At 40.2% G+C, this 16,117-nt stretch overlaps 1 protein-coding gene across 2 annotated transcripts in view; it reads right to left on the bottom strand.

The window, feature by feature from the left end:
- The window catches only part of WDR70 (WD repeat domain 70), a 263,191-nt gene that overhangs the window by 64,677 nt on the left and 182,397 nt on the right, over positions 1-16,117 (bottom strand). For both annotated transcript variants that reach the window (XM_038403369.2, XM_043515328.1), the window contains exon 11: positions 4,522-4,621. In XM_038403369.2, the coding sequence (XP_038259297.1) occupies positions 4,522-4,621 (100 nt within the window). The remainder of the gene's footprint in view (positions 1-4,521; positions 4,622-16,117) is intronic.

Genomic DNA, 16,117 nt, shown 5'->3' with positions numbered 1-16,117 from the left:
TGGAGCAACACTAGTCTACCTTCAACTAGTTCATGACAGACCAAAATAACTGCCAGATGAAGCCAAGCAGAATAAATTTTTAAATTTAGCCTCAAAGGAAGAAAGAAGGCAGTCAAGCATTCAGAAGAATTCACATTGTGCTTGAGCATACCACATCACAGTTTTTTCCGCACTTAAAATTTTAAGTCCTTATGGCCAATGTTCCCTCTAATTTTTGACAGGCTGTGTGCACAAATAATTTCTTCTGTGCAAATTGTTGTGCACGCGGTGTTTCGCTGTGTACGCAGGGTTTAGGATCTGTGTGCGTGTGCACACGCACACAACTTAGAGGGAACAGTGCTTATGGCAGACTTCTCCTGAGAAGCTGAGATGATCTTATATAGTTACCGAGAAACACAATGTTTCTGACTATCTTCTACCATGCCAATAAGCAGCACAAGGATCCCAGGGTGGGATTACAAACAGGTGCCCTGGTACATGTGATTATTTGTGGCCAGACTCTTAGCATGATGGAATCAGCCACTGTCATTCTTACTAGGGTTTAGATCCAAATTTGTCACAGTTAACAGAGAGCTCCCAGAATAATGCCTTCATTTTTGCTGAGCCAAGATAGGTCTTTTGCAAACAGCCTTCAGTCAAGTTAGAACCTACATGCTGATGGGACAGGAGAAAATGCTGATCAGGAAGACTGTATAGGATACAGGCAGGTGAGAGAGATACTGCGAAGCAAGAGTGCTGGATAAATTGGAAAGTGATCCATGTGATAATCTCCAGGGAGCTCCACTATTGACATCAGCCAGGAGAGCAACTGACCTAGAAATCCGTGGCCCAGTCTAAGTCCACTGAGCTTGTGTTGCATAAGTCTGCTGTGCTAGTACCTGAAAGGCTCAACACTTTAGAGCTGTGGCAGTTTCCCTCAAGTCTCATTCTGAATGCACAGATCCAAGATAATAACTGAATCATCACAAAAATCACTGGAAAAGATTCAGTTCTCTGCACTAACAACAAAGTTTATAGAATGAGATAAAATTATTTAAAATACACAGGAAAGCTATTTACATAAAAAGGTTAACATAAGAGAACATCAAATATTAAATGTATGAAAAGAAAAAACATATCTTTAACACCATCTAAATATTTTTGGCCCCTACATGTGTGAGAAAAATGGAATGAAAGTGTGCCTGAGCATCCCCGTTTCTCTGAGCAATGCAGGAGCTCCAATGCTGTTGCACCCTTGACATGTACATCATCTCAAAGGGGGCAAGATCACGCCCTGTACTTCTGCAATGGCTCATGCACACCAGACGGAGAAGGCCAATTAAGAAGCTACCCAGGAGACAGATGCTGCTCATCACTCCGCCGATGGGCCAAAAGCTAAATGACAGAACATGGACCTGGGAGAGAAATTATTTCACATTTCTACACTTACACCATCTTCTATGTCTTCAGGATGATCTGGTCCTCCAGACTTTACCCTTCCAACAGACCATCCCACTTGGCATTGTGTTTAAGAATAATTGCTTCTCTATCCATGAAGAAATTATGGCTGCTAAAACTCCAATCCTTCCAGAAAGCCCTCTGAGCTCCATAAATTCATAGATTATAAAGCAAGAAGGAACCACTATGATCATCTAATCTGACCTCCTGTATAAACACAGACTGTAAGACTTCCCTGAATTAATGTATGTTTGAACTAGAGGACATTTTTTAGAAAAACATCAATCTTGATTTAAAAATCAGATATTAAAAACTGGTGACAGCTATATAATATCCATTAGTGCCAATAAATATTGGCATTTTATTTAGGTGAATGTCAAGTTTATTTACTTAAGCAAATACTGATCAAAGCAAATCCAAAGTTAATATTTACCTTAAAGAACAATTCATCTTGCTATTCATCAAAACAGAAGTCTGTATAGACCACATTTTTAAAAATCATGGCCAATATGTATTGTACACACTCTCTAAATGTATTAATCAGAAATACTGTATCTGGAATCTCTTCACATTCATCAAGAAGTTCTGAACAAAACAGTTTTTCCTTCTAAATATTTTAAATGGGAGATAGTTAAAAATTGAGGGAGAAAAAAAGAAGTATATTCATCTCTCAGCCATACAGGTAGCACATATTTGCACATGCTATCTGATAGCTCAGAGGTGAATAGGTTTCATTGAATTTAGTTACATGTAGTCATGATGCACCGGTTTTCATTTATAAGTTGACTATTAAGAGTCACCAGACCCAAGAGTTGTTCATCTCTGAGGAGATACACCAAAGAAATGTATTGATCCACCACATGACTTTTCAGAGATTTTCATCTTATAAACAAGAAGAGACGTTCACTGTAAGTTCTATATAATACCAGCATATACAACTCAGTTTTATTTTTATGATAGATTAGTAACTACACTATTGAATCACTCTTTATTGTTAAGATAAGAAAACATTGCCAAACATGCTTTTTTAAAAATAATGAAATGTGTGTAAATATCACTTTCTTAAATTTCTGTCAGGTTCTTAGCTAATAACTGACAAGAACGAAGCCAGGAACTCCCATAAGCAACTCTTCTGCTGTTCCTTTTCCCCTGTGCCTGCAGCTGAGCTGTGCCTCATCTCCCTCATCTCCGACTCAGAATCTACATCAGATGCAGGGGAGGCAATCAGGCTTTCAGTGAAAGTCCCCATTCCCCTAAACAATGATCCTCTCTTTGATCCTCAGCACTTGGCAGGTGTGCTAATCTATGACTGCTGGATCCACACCTGCTTTTATTGGTACAGATCCAAGGCAATACTTGTATTAAAACATTAACCAAACAAAGAATTTAAAATAAAACATGAATCCTTCTCATTTTAGTATAGTAGATATAAAGAGTTTAAAAAAATCATCTAACCAGGCAAGTACTGTATATTAAGGTAATATTTTTAAACACACTAAGGAGCCATTTCTTATGCTTAAATCCTGCAATAGTATAAATCAAGTTTTTATACAATTTAGACTGAAATGTGATAGACTGATGATTAAGTAAGTTAGGCATAGTCTGACTAGTCATCTGGATGCCTGATCATCCAGATACATATTCTGGGGACAAATAAGGATGGGAAGAACACGAGGGAAGGAAGTGCAACACCACAGTAAAAGCGGCAAAAGGCTACTGAGCAAGTTTAATAAATTCACAAATACGGAACTTAAGAAAATGTCCTCAAAAGGAAGGTATCACGTGGAAGGACAAATGAAGAAAATGAATGCATAAAGAGAAAGTCTAATTAGAGCAGATAGGCAGCTTTGAAAAACTCAGCCTATAACAACAGAGGAGACTCAGAGAACCATTTATAAAATGTGTAATTATTTATACAGGAGCACAGACGTTGACAACACTTTACAGGCAAATAAGAAGCTCCCCTTTTCATGGTGTTTACAATACAAATTAGATAAAATAAATCCAATGACAAAAAGTTACAGTGTATAGACAAGTGAATTGGGGAGAGAATAAACAGTAAACAATATGAAGTGAATACTGTTGGAGGCTTTTCCACAAAGAACAAATGAAAAAAGTTGATACTTTTAAATATTTTGTATTAATTTTGAAAAAATTCTTCCTAGTTAATTTGTTTATTTTATTCAAATTTAAAATTCTGATTTTGGTGGATTATTATTGCTTGGATTAAAAAAATTGGAATTTGTACAATAAAAACATAGCAAAATAAATTAAATCATTGTCTTCTACAATTTCCATTAATTATTTTTATAAATTTCCTTCCATAAATGTACCGCAGGTATTCTCAACATTTTCTGATTCATGCCTTCCCTTCACCTTACAAGACAGGACTTTCCAATGTAATCTATATGGAACTGGAGCCATTAATACAGAGATTCCAATAAAAGAGCTTCTACTTTAAATAAACCAGTCTTTTGATCCTGCTGTGCATAGATTAGGAAATGTTTAAAAGCACATAACCTCCACAACTTTTTCAGGACAGTACTCCTTAATTTCAGCACTGACACATGCTAGTGGGCACTGTGGCACAGCGTGCCAGGTTGCAAAGCCACTCACTCAAATTTGGCCCAGGTGCCCCTCCATTATGATGGAAGAGGCTGGACCAAATCTGAGTGGCACCGCGTCCCCGTGCAACAGGTCACAGAGTCACTCACTCAAATTTATTTATGACGGAGGGGCAGTAGAGATGTTGTGACCCAGTGAGTGAGAAGCCTTGCCGCACTCCCTTAGAAAGTTTGACATGCTCCCCCCATCCATGTTCAGAACTGCTGATGAAGCACAATTTTAGAGTAAGGTATGGGAATGAAAATTAAGATTTGTGAAATATTTCAGATTTAAAAAAAATATCCAGAGAATAGCTAACTTCTGATTTCAATGCATTATTTTCCGAGTATGAAGAATTACCTCTAGGTGATATGATTTAAAATGGCCAGAATTTCTTTCCCACATTAGTTAATAATTAGCAGAAACCTAAACTTATCTTTCATTAAGCAACATACATCAAAGAACTTTTTATTCACCTACCTCCGCGACTAGCAAGGACAATACCATCATAGGAAAACGTCAAGCATGAAGTTTCAGTGCCAGGAGCATGTGCCTGCCTGCAGTGGAACTTTGTATGAACCTGTTTGGCAAGAAAAAAAACATATTTAAAAACTTTGTTACTTCCAGACTGAATATACTTATGCCCTTACAAATTAAGCATTCTTTATTATATTTCCTGCCCCCCCACTTTTTTTTTTTTAAGAAAACCATTTTCGAGTCAAGGAGGGGGAAAAAGTACATATTTCTATAATCTTTTAAAATGTTCCTTTTATATTATAGATTATGATGATGATGATGATTATTGTGGTTTTAAAGGCACATTTTAACTTTTTATTATATATTTCATTTTATAGTACAGGAAAAAAATTACACATCTACATACAATCAATACCCACATGTAACTCACATTAATCAGAAATAAAAGATTGTGATTAAAATATTTTTATTACAAGACACTCAGTTCTCATCACTCCTATAGCAGGTTTACAGTTTAAAAATGTCAAAATGCATTATAAATATTTTGGATAAGACTTAAAGGAGGACTGGAAGAATTTCTTTTGCCAAATTTAGAATCTGCCAAAGCTCATAGGTTATAGATTTAGACTAAAACTCAAATATTCTGAGGTTTGAGTTCCATTTTGCACCTGCAAAACTCAAGTTTGGGAATGCTGTATATTTTTGTTTTTTAACTATATCCCCTGATAGTCCTAGAAAAAGGGCAGGAATTACTTTTATACATGAATCTTTTGCTTGCATAGAACAGACTTTTATTTAACCAAGACAATCCGCTTTTGTCTTGAAATTTCCTTATATTAAAAAGGGAAAAATATTTTGTGAAATTCAAAAAACGTTCTGTGAAACCTCAAACTACAAAAAGCTGTACAGGTTTCACAAAACCCAGGTTCTTCCTTCCTTGCTTAAAACAAAGGTCCAAGCTATTAAAGATACCAAAGCACTTATCACAAACTTATGTTCCACTTAATTAAATTCCCCGGATATTTCATTTAGAAAATGCATCCTTATTTTCTGTCCTTAAATGTTGTGTTAAAGAAAAATTACTTGCTACCCAGACAAAGCTGCATTTCTGAGATTCTTGGAGCTTGTCTACACAAACATGTAGTTTGCAGCAAACTGGGATGTAAATCTACTCTGCACTAGAATGCTGCATTAATTCTCCATGTGGACCCCACTGATATACACTAAGAATTCCTTAGAGTGTTTTGATCTAACCTGCTTTAAAATGGGTCTAGATCAGTGTTTCTCAGATGCAGCCACCATGGCCGCATATGGCCACCAGGGGCTTTTCTTGCAGCCACAGCCGTCTGGGTGATTATTGGTGGGGAGGCAGGGGACGGGGCAAAGCAGAGGCCCCTCTCTGGAGGCACAAATGCTGGAGGAGCAGGCAGCCAGTGAGTTCCCCACTTTCCCAGAGGCAGTGGGTGTCAGGCTTCAGCCCTGGGGTGGCAGGTGGAAGGCTCCAGCCACAGGGCTTTAGGTTCCATTCCCCGAGCTCACCACCCCTCCCATCACCTCTAGCCTCCACTGCCTCCCCTAGTGCCCCATTGCCCAGGCTCCTGCTGCCTCCGTACCCATCTCCCCATCCTAGGCTCAATTTGTCACTTTTCACAGCAGACTTAGTAGCTAGCAAGTCTAGAAAAAAGCAACTGAAACAATAAGAAAAAAGACAAGAACGTGCAAAGCACCTTATTTGTATTTCTATTCTGTTTACTAAAGAATAGAGACAACTGTACATTATTTTTATTATTGATTCTCCAAATAAAAATCCTACATAAATAAATTACAATGATTTGGACACGTATATGTGCATATTCATTTGTTTTTCCTAAAGTTAATTAAGTATTTTAGGAAAAATTGTTAGAGCGGCCACCAGCAAGAGCTGATGGCCGCACTCTGAGGCCACCAAAACATTTCTTGTGAGAACCCCTGGTTTAAATCAAAGTGCACAAAGAAACTGTTGGTGGGTGTAAGCAGGGTCTACATGACCAGTTAGTGTGGGGTAGATTCACATCCAAACTGGTCATAAACTAAGTATTCACGTAGAAAAGCGCTTGAATACAGTTCATGTAAGATGACAAAAGTAATTCTTACATGTGCATGTTTTTAAATCCTTCAGTATGGAAGATTCCATAGATAAATTTAATCGTAGGCAGCTAGAATTAAGGTTGTCTGCCACTTCCTACTATAAGTTCTGTTTTCACTTGCTTACAATTCTGCCAAACTTTAACCGTTTGAGTTAACATTCTTCATGTTGGACGTCTGCCTCAGGCTGAATTTTTTTTTAAAAAAAAAATCCAGCCAAAATAGTCCAGTTGTCTCCAACAACAAGGCTAGTGAGAAACAGTGTTTTGAACATGATAAAAGATTCTTGAAACCTTTGCTCTGAAATACTTTAGTGTGCCTATACATTGGAGCAGGTGCTTGAAATTTGATGGAGGGTGGCCTATGTGTCAGGTCTATACCTTTTGCTATCCTTGTGAAAATCCACTCAAATGTGGCCAAATTATAAGCCCTTGAAAAACTACACTTTTGCATATGCTCAGTAGAGACTTAAATTTTAACAGTTAAAATCTAAGATTCCACACAGTGAGAGACCATGATCCAACCCATGACTGTGGGAGCTCAGATTCCTGTAATTGCAACTCCTGGCTGATCTGAGCCAGGATGGGGCAAGGTACTGGACCTGACAGTAGGTTCTCTCTGTGCTCTCAATGATCCCTTTACTCCTTGCTGGTACACAGTTAGCGTGGAGGAGAAAGCTGTCTGATCTGAATATAGTGGGGACAAAAGACCAGGATGAGGGAAAAGGAATCTAGTTAGACTGGGATTGGAGGTAGAAAGAGAAACTGTGACTGGGAGTTGGAGGGAAAGGACACTGGGACTGACTGGGCAATGAGACTGGGAGCTGTTTGTGAGGTGGAGACTGAGATCCAACAGGCTAGGGGGATGAGACACTGAGGTTTGATGAGGAGCTGGAGGGAAGAAGGGAAAGACTGGGACCAGTTGGACAAGGAGACTGGGGTGAGGAGTAGGTGAACAGAAATGGGACCAGCTGGACAAAGAGACTGGGAAAAAGAACCAGGAGGTATTTGTGGAGGGCGGAGATGGGGAGAGAGAAAATACTGAGACTAGATGAGGAGCCTGGAAACAGTGGCTAGGAGCCAGTTGGAGAAGAAAGAGAGACACTGGACAAAAACCCGGTAGTGAGGAACTGGGACTCACTGGATAGGACGCTGGACAGAAGCAATTCGACAGGAAGGGGAAACAAGGGCTGGTTGGGCAGGAGACTGGGATGAAAAGCCTCAGGAATAGAGACTGGGACTGGAAGGAAATTGGGACTGAGAAAAGGAGCCAGGGTTGAGGAAGAGACAGGCCTGTAACAGACAGATTGGAGGGATGGGGCAGAAGGGTCTCTACCCACTAGAGCACACTCCCCTCTGCAGCCTATAGCAGAACCCAATATTCCTCAATGTCTCAATTTCTCTGCTGTCAGCAATTATCATGGAACCGACTGGCAAAGTGTGTGTCTCATCCCCTTCTAGCGCTAGTTCACATAGAGGATGACGATCTACTATTGCTATCAGTTATTCTGTTAGCTCAACTGGCAGAGGTCTGTGCAGTGGATCTAAGTTTCCAATTCTCCTGAGGACCCATGTAGGTGACAATACAATGCCACAATATGAAATTTCTGTTTGATCACTTTGCTTCTAAAAAGCTAGGTTATTACACACAAAAAACTACATTAAAACATTACTAAAGTTTTAAAGTCAAACACTCAAAAGTTAGGAAATGTAACAATTAGGTTGTCTATAGAATGGTCTCTGTGCCTCAGCTCCTCATCTGTAAAATAGGTAGTAACACCCTATCAACTCACAGGGCTGGGGAGAAGATAATTAATGTTCGCGAAGCACACAAACACTTAAATGATGAGCAACATAGAAAAGCCCATCAGGAAATTCAATAATTCTGTCTTCCAAGTTTAAATAGCATGCAGTAAATAAGGCTAGGGCCACACATTGAAAAACTGAAGAACTGTTCATTAAATGAGCACCATCCATCCTGTGCACTGAATGAGGCAGTGATTCTGTGGAAAAAAAAATAACATGATATTATGCAATTAAAGATTGAATCATAATGCATACGCACAAGTAGGATAAATTAGGTTCCACAGGCAACCCTGATTCTGACATTTCCGAACTTTTAGAGAGTTTGACTTTGCAAACTAATAATAATGTTCTTTGAATGTAGTTTTCTGTGCGTAATATGCTATATTTACAAATTAAGGGCCCAGATATTCATACAGGTAAAGTTGCTCATTTGCTCAGCTGTTTGCAGGATTGAGTCCTAAATATTGCCTAAAATGTGACGGAAATGCACATACATCTGACTCTTAGACGTACATAAAGAAAGCTTGGGAAATGATGTAAATTTTTCTTACAGTACTTGGAAACTGAATAGTGTAACCTAGGTTTAATGAATGCACTTAGGAACCACATTTAAAATTGTCACTTCTAAATTAATATACTTATTCTGGACACTATACATTGAGCAGATTTTAAATGAGAACTACAAGTTTTTGTTGGTGCTATTCTTAAACACTCAAGCACATATTTTATGACATCAACTACAAAAAGGTTGTTTTCAGAATGTGTGATAATATACTTGAGATGCACTGTGAATTATTCTGGGAAATGAATATCCTTCAATATTTATTAAATATTACCACGTAATTTAAAATGCTTTATTTTGTGTTTGCAAAATACCATGGATACTTACAAATAAATTAACCATAACCAAATAACCATCACACCAAACTGATATGGAATTTAACCATTGTGACAAAGCTCTGTCCTTGTCTCCGTAGGTCCCAAATTTCCTGGTGGATTTCACTAACCTCAGAGGCTCACTGTGACCCTCCATGTAACCCTTCTCTCTCTAGAGACAAGGGTCACAGTCTACTGAGCCATTTTCATCATAAGCCAGTGAGGGAGGTGAGGAGAAGCTATCCTCCCTTGCATAGTCTCTGTTGTCTCCCAGTCTCAGTGATTAATCGGCGGGGGGGGGGGAGACAAAGGGGGGAGCCCAGGCCCGCCCTCTACTCCAGGCTCCAGCCCAGGGACCTTAATAGTATCAGCTATGGTAGCTGACCTTTTAGAAACATGACACGTATAATTCCCTGGGCTACTTCCCCACAGCAGCCCCCACTTCCTCAGGCTCCACTTCACCCTTACCTCAGGGCCTCCTTCCTTGTACCTGATATGGTGTGCACTGCTCAGTCTCTCCAACAGCACAACTTCCTCCCACAGCTCCTGACATCCACCCCCACCTGACTAACAGAGGCTTTTAACTAGTTTCAGCCAGTCCCTGATTGGCTTCAGGTGTCCCAATCAATCTAGCATTCTCGCTGCCTTCTGGAAAGTTCTTAATTGGCCCCAGGTGTCTTAACTGACCTGGAGCAGCTGCCATTTAACTTATCCTGGTACCAGGAATTTGTTTAGCCTGGAGCTAATATATCTATCTATCTCCCACTACTTTTCTATAGCCATCTGGCCTTGCCCCGTCACACCATTTAAAAGAATCTGGCCTAACCTAGATCTTGCACACTCAAAATTTCCACTGAATGAATGAATTTCCAATGAATATAGGATCTAGATTCTTCTGAGTAAAACATTTACACTACTGCCAATTTAATCTGTCAATTAAACTGAATCTTTCAGCACTGGAAGAGCAACCCTTGATATTTAGCCGAGGGCTCCCAGATTTAGACACATTTATTTGTATTAAATCACGAAGTTAAACCAGAAAGCCTCTGTGCCTCGGGATACTTACAAGTTTTCCCTTTACAAGCTAACATAATGTTGAAAATGGGAAGGGGGAAAAAGTTAGCATATATGGTATCTTAAGTTTGAATATTTAAAAAAAGCAGCAATTTTAAACAAACCTGCCCAGCCTAAAGGTTTTAGGATCCGACTTAAATAAGGCTGCACCCTGAAAATGATGTAAAATCTATACTGGGGTTCTGCATTTCTCTTTCAAAACTAATTTGCTCAGTTTCTCAGTAAAAAGATTGTTTTTCTAACTGCAAAGTCACCCTCAATATATTACTCTACTGAAGAAAATAACCCTGAATTGTAATACTAAATCAAGCACTCTAAAAGTGATTGAAGGTTGAACAAAAAGTTTTTGCAGACACTGGGAACAGCTGATGCAGTTTTCAAGGAAAATAACTTTTTGGCCTCTGGCCTCCTAACATATTTAACTATAGCCTAATCTTGTTTACTAATCATTGGCAAAACTTTTTTTTTTTTAAGCAACATTACTGCTTGCATTTACAGCTAAAATTCCAGTTCTCTCCCTCTCTCTGAATCAGTTTCTGAACATTGTGCATTAACTCTTGTTTTATGTCTTTCCTTTAAGCAAACAAATTAATGGCCAATTAGTGAATGGGGGTGAATTTAGATCATAAGAACGGTCATATCGGGTCAGACCAAAAGTCCATCTAACCCAGTATCCTGTCTTCTGGACAATGTCAATGGCAAGTGCCCCAGAGGGAATGAACAGAACAGGTAATCATCAAGTGATCCATCTCCTCTCACCCATACCCAGCTTCTGGCAAACACAGGCTAGGGACACCATACTGGCTAATAGCCATTGATGGACCTATCCTCCATGAATTTATCTAGTTCTTTTTTTTTTTAACTCTTTATAGTCTTGGCCTTCACAACATCCTCTGGAAAGGAATTCCACAGGTTGACTGTGAATTGTGTGAAAAAATACTTCTTTTGTTTGTTGTAAACCTGATGCCTATTAATTTCATTTGGTGACCCCTAGTTCTTGTGTTATGAGGAGTAAATAACACTTCCTTGTTTACTTTCTCCACACCAATCATGATTTTATAGACCTCTATCAAATCCCCCCTTAGTCATCTCTTTTCCAAGATGAAAAGTCCCAGACTTGTTAATGTCTCCTCATATGGCAGCTGTTCCATACCCCTAATCATTTTGGTTGCCCTTTTCTGTACCTTTTCCAATTCCAATATATCTTTTTTGAGATGGGGCGACTACATCTGCATGCAGTATTCAAGATATGGGCGTACCATGGATTTATATAGAGGCAATATGATATTTTCTGTCTTATTATCCTTTCTTAATGATTCTCTAATCTCCCTGAGCATTTCAAAGTCACTATCACCATCCCGGTCAGGTGGTCTGTAATATATCCCTACTGCTATATTCTTATTATTCAAGCATGGAATTACTATCCATAGTGATTCTATGGTATAGTTTGGTTCATTTAAGATTTTACTTCATTTGATTCTATGCTTTTTTTCCACAGATAGTGCCACCCCCCCCATCAGCCTGACTTGTTCTGTCCTTCCAATATATTTTGTACCCTGGTATTACAGTGTCCCATTTCAGAGTAGCAGCCGTGTTAGTCTGTATTCGCAAAAAGAAAAGGAGTACTTGTGGCACCTTAGAGACTAACAAATTTATTAGAGCATAAGCTTTCGTGAGCTACAGCTCACATAGTGTCCCATTGATTATCTTCATTCCACCAAGTTTCTGTGATGCCTATTATATCAATATCCTCATTTAATACGAGGCACTCTAGTTCGCCCATTTTATTATTTAGCCTTATAGCATTGGTATATAAGCACTTGAAAAACTTGTAACTTGTTAGTTGTCTGCCATTACATGATGTAATTGAATGGGACTTTTTTTCTTTTGACTGTTTCTCATCAGACCCTACCTGCATTTTATCATCTTACATCCTCTCCTCCTCATTAGGACATAGGGAATCTCCACTTATAGATCCTCCCTTAAGATATGTCCGAACCATGTGCTCCTTCGCACCTGTTGGCTTTCCCCCAGCCCTTAGTTTTAAAAAGTAAATTGTTTAAAAAACAATTAAAGTAATAATTTAAAAAAGTAAAAAATCACCAAATTGCTTCATAAACACACACCTATACACTCAGTTACCTAAGCCTAAATCTACCCATCATTGTGGAGTGTGTTATATAGACATTTGTGTTATATAGACAGTTCATGTCATGTCAAGTCCCCAAATATTTGACAATAGTGACAGTTTTAGCACATTTCAGCAAAATCTATAGTAACACATTCTTTCCTTCTGAAAGTATTTAATATATTAGTGCTAGTAAAAGAATTCTGGGGTCCACGGAAGATGTCTTTATGACTTCCACATGACATTTTAAAGATTTCATACCATATATCATGATCAGAATGAATGAACTATTCATAGAATACAAGGTAAATCTTGCTCTAATTTATGAACAGATTAGGTGTAAATAAATCAATGGATAAGGTCAAAATCTGCTATGATAATTTACTGAATGCCAACAGTGTTTGCAGCACTGTAGAAAACAGAGAGTAAGACGCAGATCCCTACCCGAGGGAGATTACAATTTAAAAAAGCCATGATAATTCAAGCATGTAATGCACCAGATAACTAGAGACTGCATTTAATGAAACAAGCTGTGCGTGTTCTGTAGCACACCAAAACACACTTGTTCAGCAAATCAGAGTCAATTGGCCTTGTAGTGGACATGTGCATTAAGGAATAATCGGCAAGGAGACAGGGAGCATAGTTGGCACATAAGAAAAGGAGGAAGTTCCAATGAGGCATCAAAAATGAGAGATGGGGTAAGAGGGCGAAGTGAGAGCAGCAACATAGGCAGGAGCACACTTTTGCAGAATTTTAAGATGATAATGAAATTAAAAATTAAGAGGAAGCCAGAGAGGATTAAAAAAAGGGAAGCAATATGGTCAGAGCAGCAAATAAGAAATATATTCTATGACAAAGTTTGGATGGATTGAAGGGGAACAACATTGGAAGTACTGAAGTTGGAGAGGAGGAGATGATGGGTGGAGTATAATGAAGACAGGAGATGACCAGGCATTGAAAAAGCTGTTTCCCCACAAATAACTGGTCTCTATCCAGAAGCAAGGGAACAGCGATTCACATTGCAAAAAACCAATATCCCAAATAAAACACATTTGTCAATCCTAGAAGGAAGGAGCTAGACATGGTGATGCATATAAAGTTATGTTATATTTCAGAAATTCAAGGCACCTTCAGAGTAACACAATGATCAAAAGTTTAATTTATTTTTTGTAACTTTTGACCATATTTCAAGGATACAATGTTTCAGTTAGTTGATGATTTTCCAAGTTTCTAATGCTTTTTTAACACAACAGATTTGTTCTAGCCAAGGGTTTTTCCCCTTTTTCTTTTTGTCCCTAACATTTTGAAGCTATTTTAAAAACAGAGACATTAAATTTGAGGTGAATGGTGTAGAAAGTGGGGCCTGTAAGACACTGAGGAAGTTTTTTACTGTGCTAATCTCTTATTGAATTATAGAACTGCAGCAAGAAGAGATTACTTATTAATATTTTGCAATATTCTGCTACTATATTCCAGCTGCAAACACACAACCATACACAGTTATTCTCCTTCCTACATCTCTGACCTCCTCTCCCCTATACACCCTTTGACCCCCTATGCTCCATCCAAGCTGACTTTTCCCTTTATTGTTCACTCATTTCTAACTTTATGTTCTCTTTGAGTATGTCTACACAGTAAGATAAATCCAGGCTTGAGCCCGGGCTCAACCCTAACCTCCTTCCATCCATACATTAATAGTGCTAACCAAGGGCTCAAACCTAGGGTCCCAGGACCCCGCAGGGCCGGAGGATCCAAGCCCGTGTTAAGCTGGGACCTAGGGTCTGCACCCTATTGCTTTCCTGGACCTCAGCTTGACTCAGGTCCAGAAAGTTCTCTGGATATATCCCAGAGTTCCCAGCGGTGGAAAAGCAGTGCTGCAGGAAGCCAGTGCAGCAGCTGGAAGCACCATTACTGCCTGGCCAAGCATGCTCCCTGTTTCTGCTCCTCTCGTGGTGGCAGCAGCTCCTGCTCCAACTCCTCCTTGCTGCATGGAGCTTGCCCAGAGCTGAGACCAAAAGCTGACAGGCAGGAGGCAGCCCCTAGATGTCAGGATGTTGGGGGGTCCTTAACCCTCTCCCACAGCCATGCTGAGCAGAAGCTCGCTGTTCCCCTTCCTTGAAAGGCAGCTGCTTGGTCCCTGCTCCGCTCTCTGTCCCTTGCTCCTGAGCCCCCGTGCCCTCCCTGGGGCTGCATGTGCTATGAGTAGGGCCCTACCAAATTCACGACCATGAAAAACATGTCACAGACCATGAAATCTGGCCTCCCACCGTGAAATCTTTTGCGTGCTTTTATCCTATACCATACAGATTTCACGGGGGAGACGAGCGTTTCTTAAATTGGGGGTCCTGACCCAAAAGGGAGTTGCAGGGGGATTTCCAATCCACATAGGTGTTTATAAGTGAATATCAAAAATTTTACCAGGAAACACATAGGCATCAGTGTAAATTATGAATCACGAGAGCAAGACGCTCACAGCAATGTGTTTCATTTAATAACTGTGCTGCTGTATGCTTCAGTATTTGTAGCTTTTGAATAGATACAAGATGTTACAATAGTCTCATTCTACGGTGACAAAGATATGAATTATGGGGGCAAAGAAAGAAAATGTGGTATCTGAAAAAAGCTGTCACAGTTCACAATGAATGGTGATCACATCCAGAGAGACTTGGCAATATAATCAGAACTGTGATCACAACTGACACAAAGCCAAGATATATCCTCAGTCAGAGAGGGACAATAGTTTTTGCCATATCTTCCAATTTCTTTTTCAAACCTACCAGTATCAGCTATGTTTTATTTGGAAGAAGACATATTAATCTTGCTCTCATCCGTGCCACAATCTCTGCAAACTCTGGGAAAGATATTTAATTGCATTAGCTACCTCTAACTCCAACTCCCAATACTGGATATGGTTAAGTCTGTTAGATTAAAGAGCCATGTGGTATCTTCTTCCTAGGTAAGTTGTTATAGACCAGGGGTGGGCAAACTTTTTGGCCTGACGGCCACATCGGGCTTCCAAAATTGTATGGAGGGCTGGTTAGGGGAGACTGTGCCTCTCCAAACAGCCAGGCATGGCCCGGCCCTCACCCTCTATCTGACCCCCACTGCTTCTTACCCCCTGACGGCCTCCCACAGGACTCCTGTCCCATCCAATCTTCCCTGTCCCCTGACCGCTCCCGGACCTCCTGCCCCTGGCTGCCTCCCCCGCCACCCCATCCAATCCCTCCTCTCATTCCTGATTGCCCTCCCTTCAGGACCCCTGCCCCATCCAGCCACCCCTTCTCCTTGACCACCCCTGCAACTCCTGCTCCTGATGGCCCCCCCTCTCCTTCCTGACTGCCCCTTTGGGACTCCTGCCCCCATTCAACCCCCGTTCCCTGCCCTCTGACCGCCCTGACCCCTATCCACACCCCCATCCTCTGACCACCACCCCGAACTCCCCTGTCCTCTATCCAGCCCCCGCTCCCTGCACCCTTACCGCACTGCCTGGAGCACCGGTGGCTAGCGGTGCTACGGCCACATTGCCCAGAGCACCAGGACAGGCAGCAGTGCCACCTGGCTGGAGCCAGCCATGCCATTGCATAGCACAGAG

The sequence above is a fragment of the Dermochelys coriacea genome, chromosome 5 (genome assembly GCF_009764565.3).
Source record: "Dermochelys coriacea isolate rDerCor1 chromosome 5, rDerCor1.pri.v4, whole genome shotgun sequence".
Lineage (NCBI taxonomy): Eukaryota > Metazoa > Chordata > Testudines > Dermochelyidae > Dermochelys > Dermochelys coriacea.
This window is presented reverse-complemented; position numbering and strand designations above follow the sequence as displayed.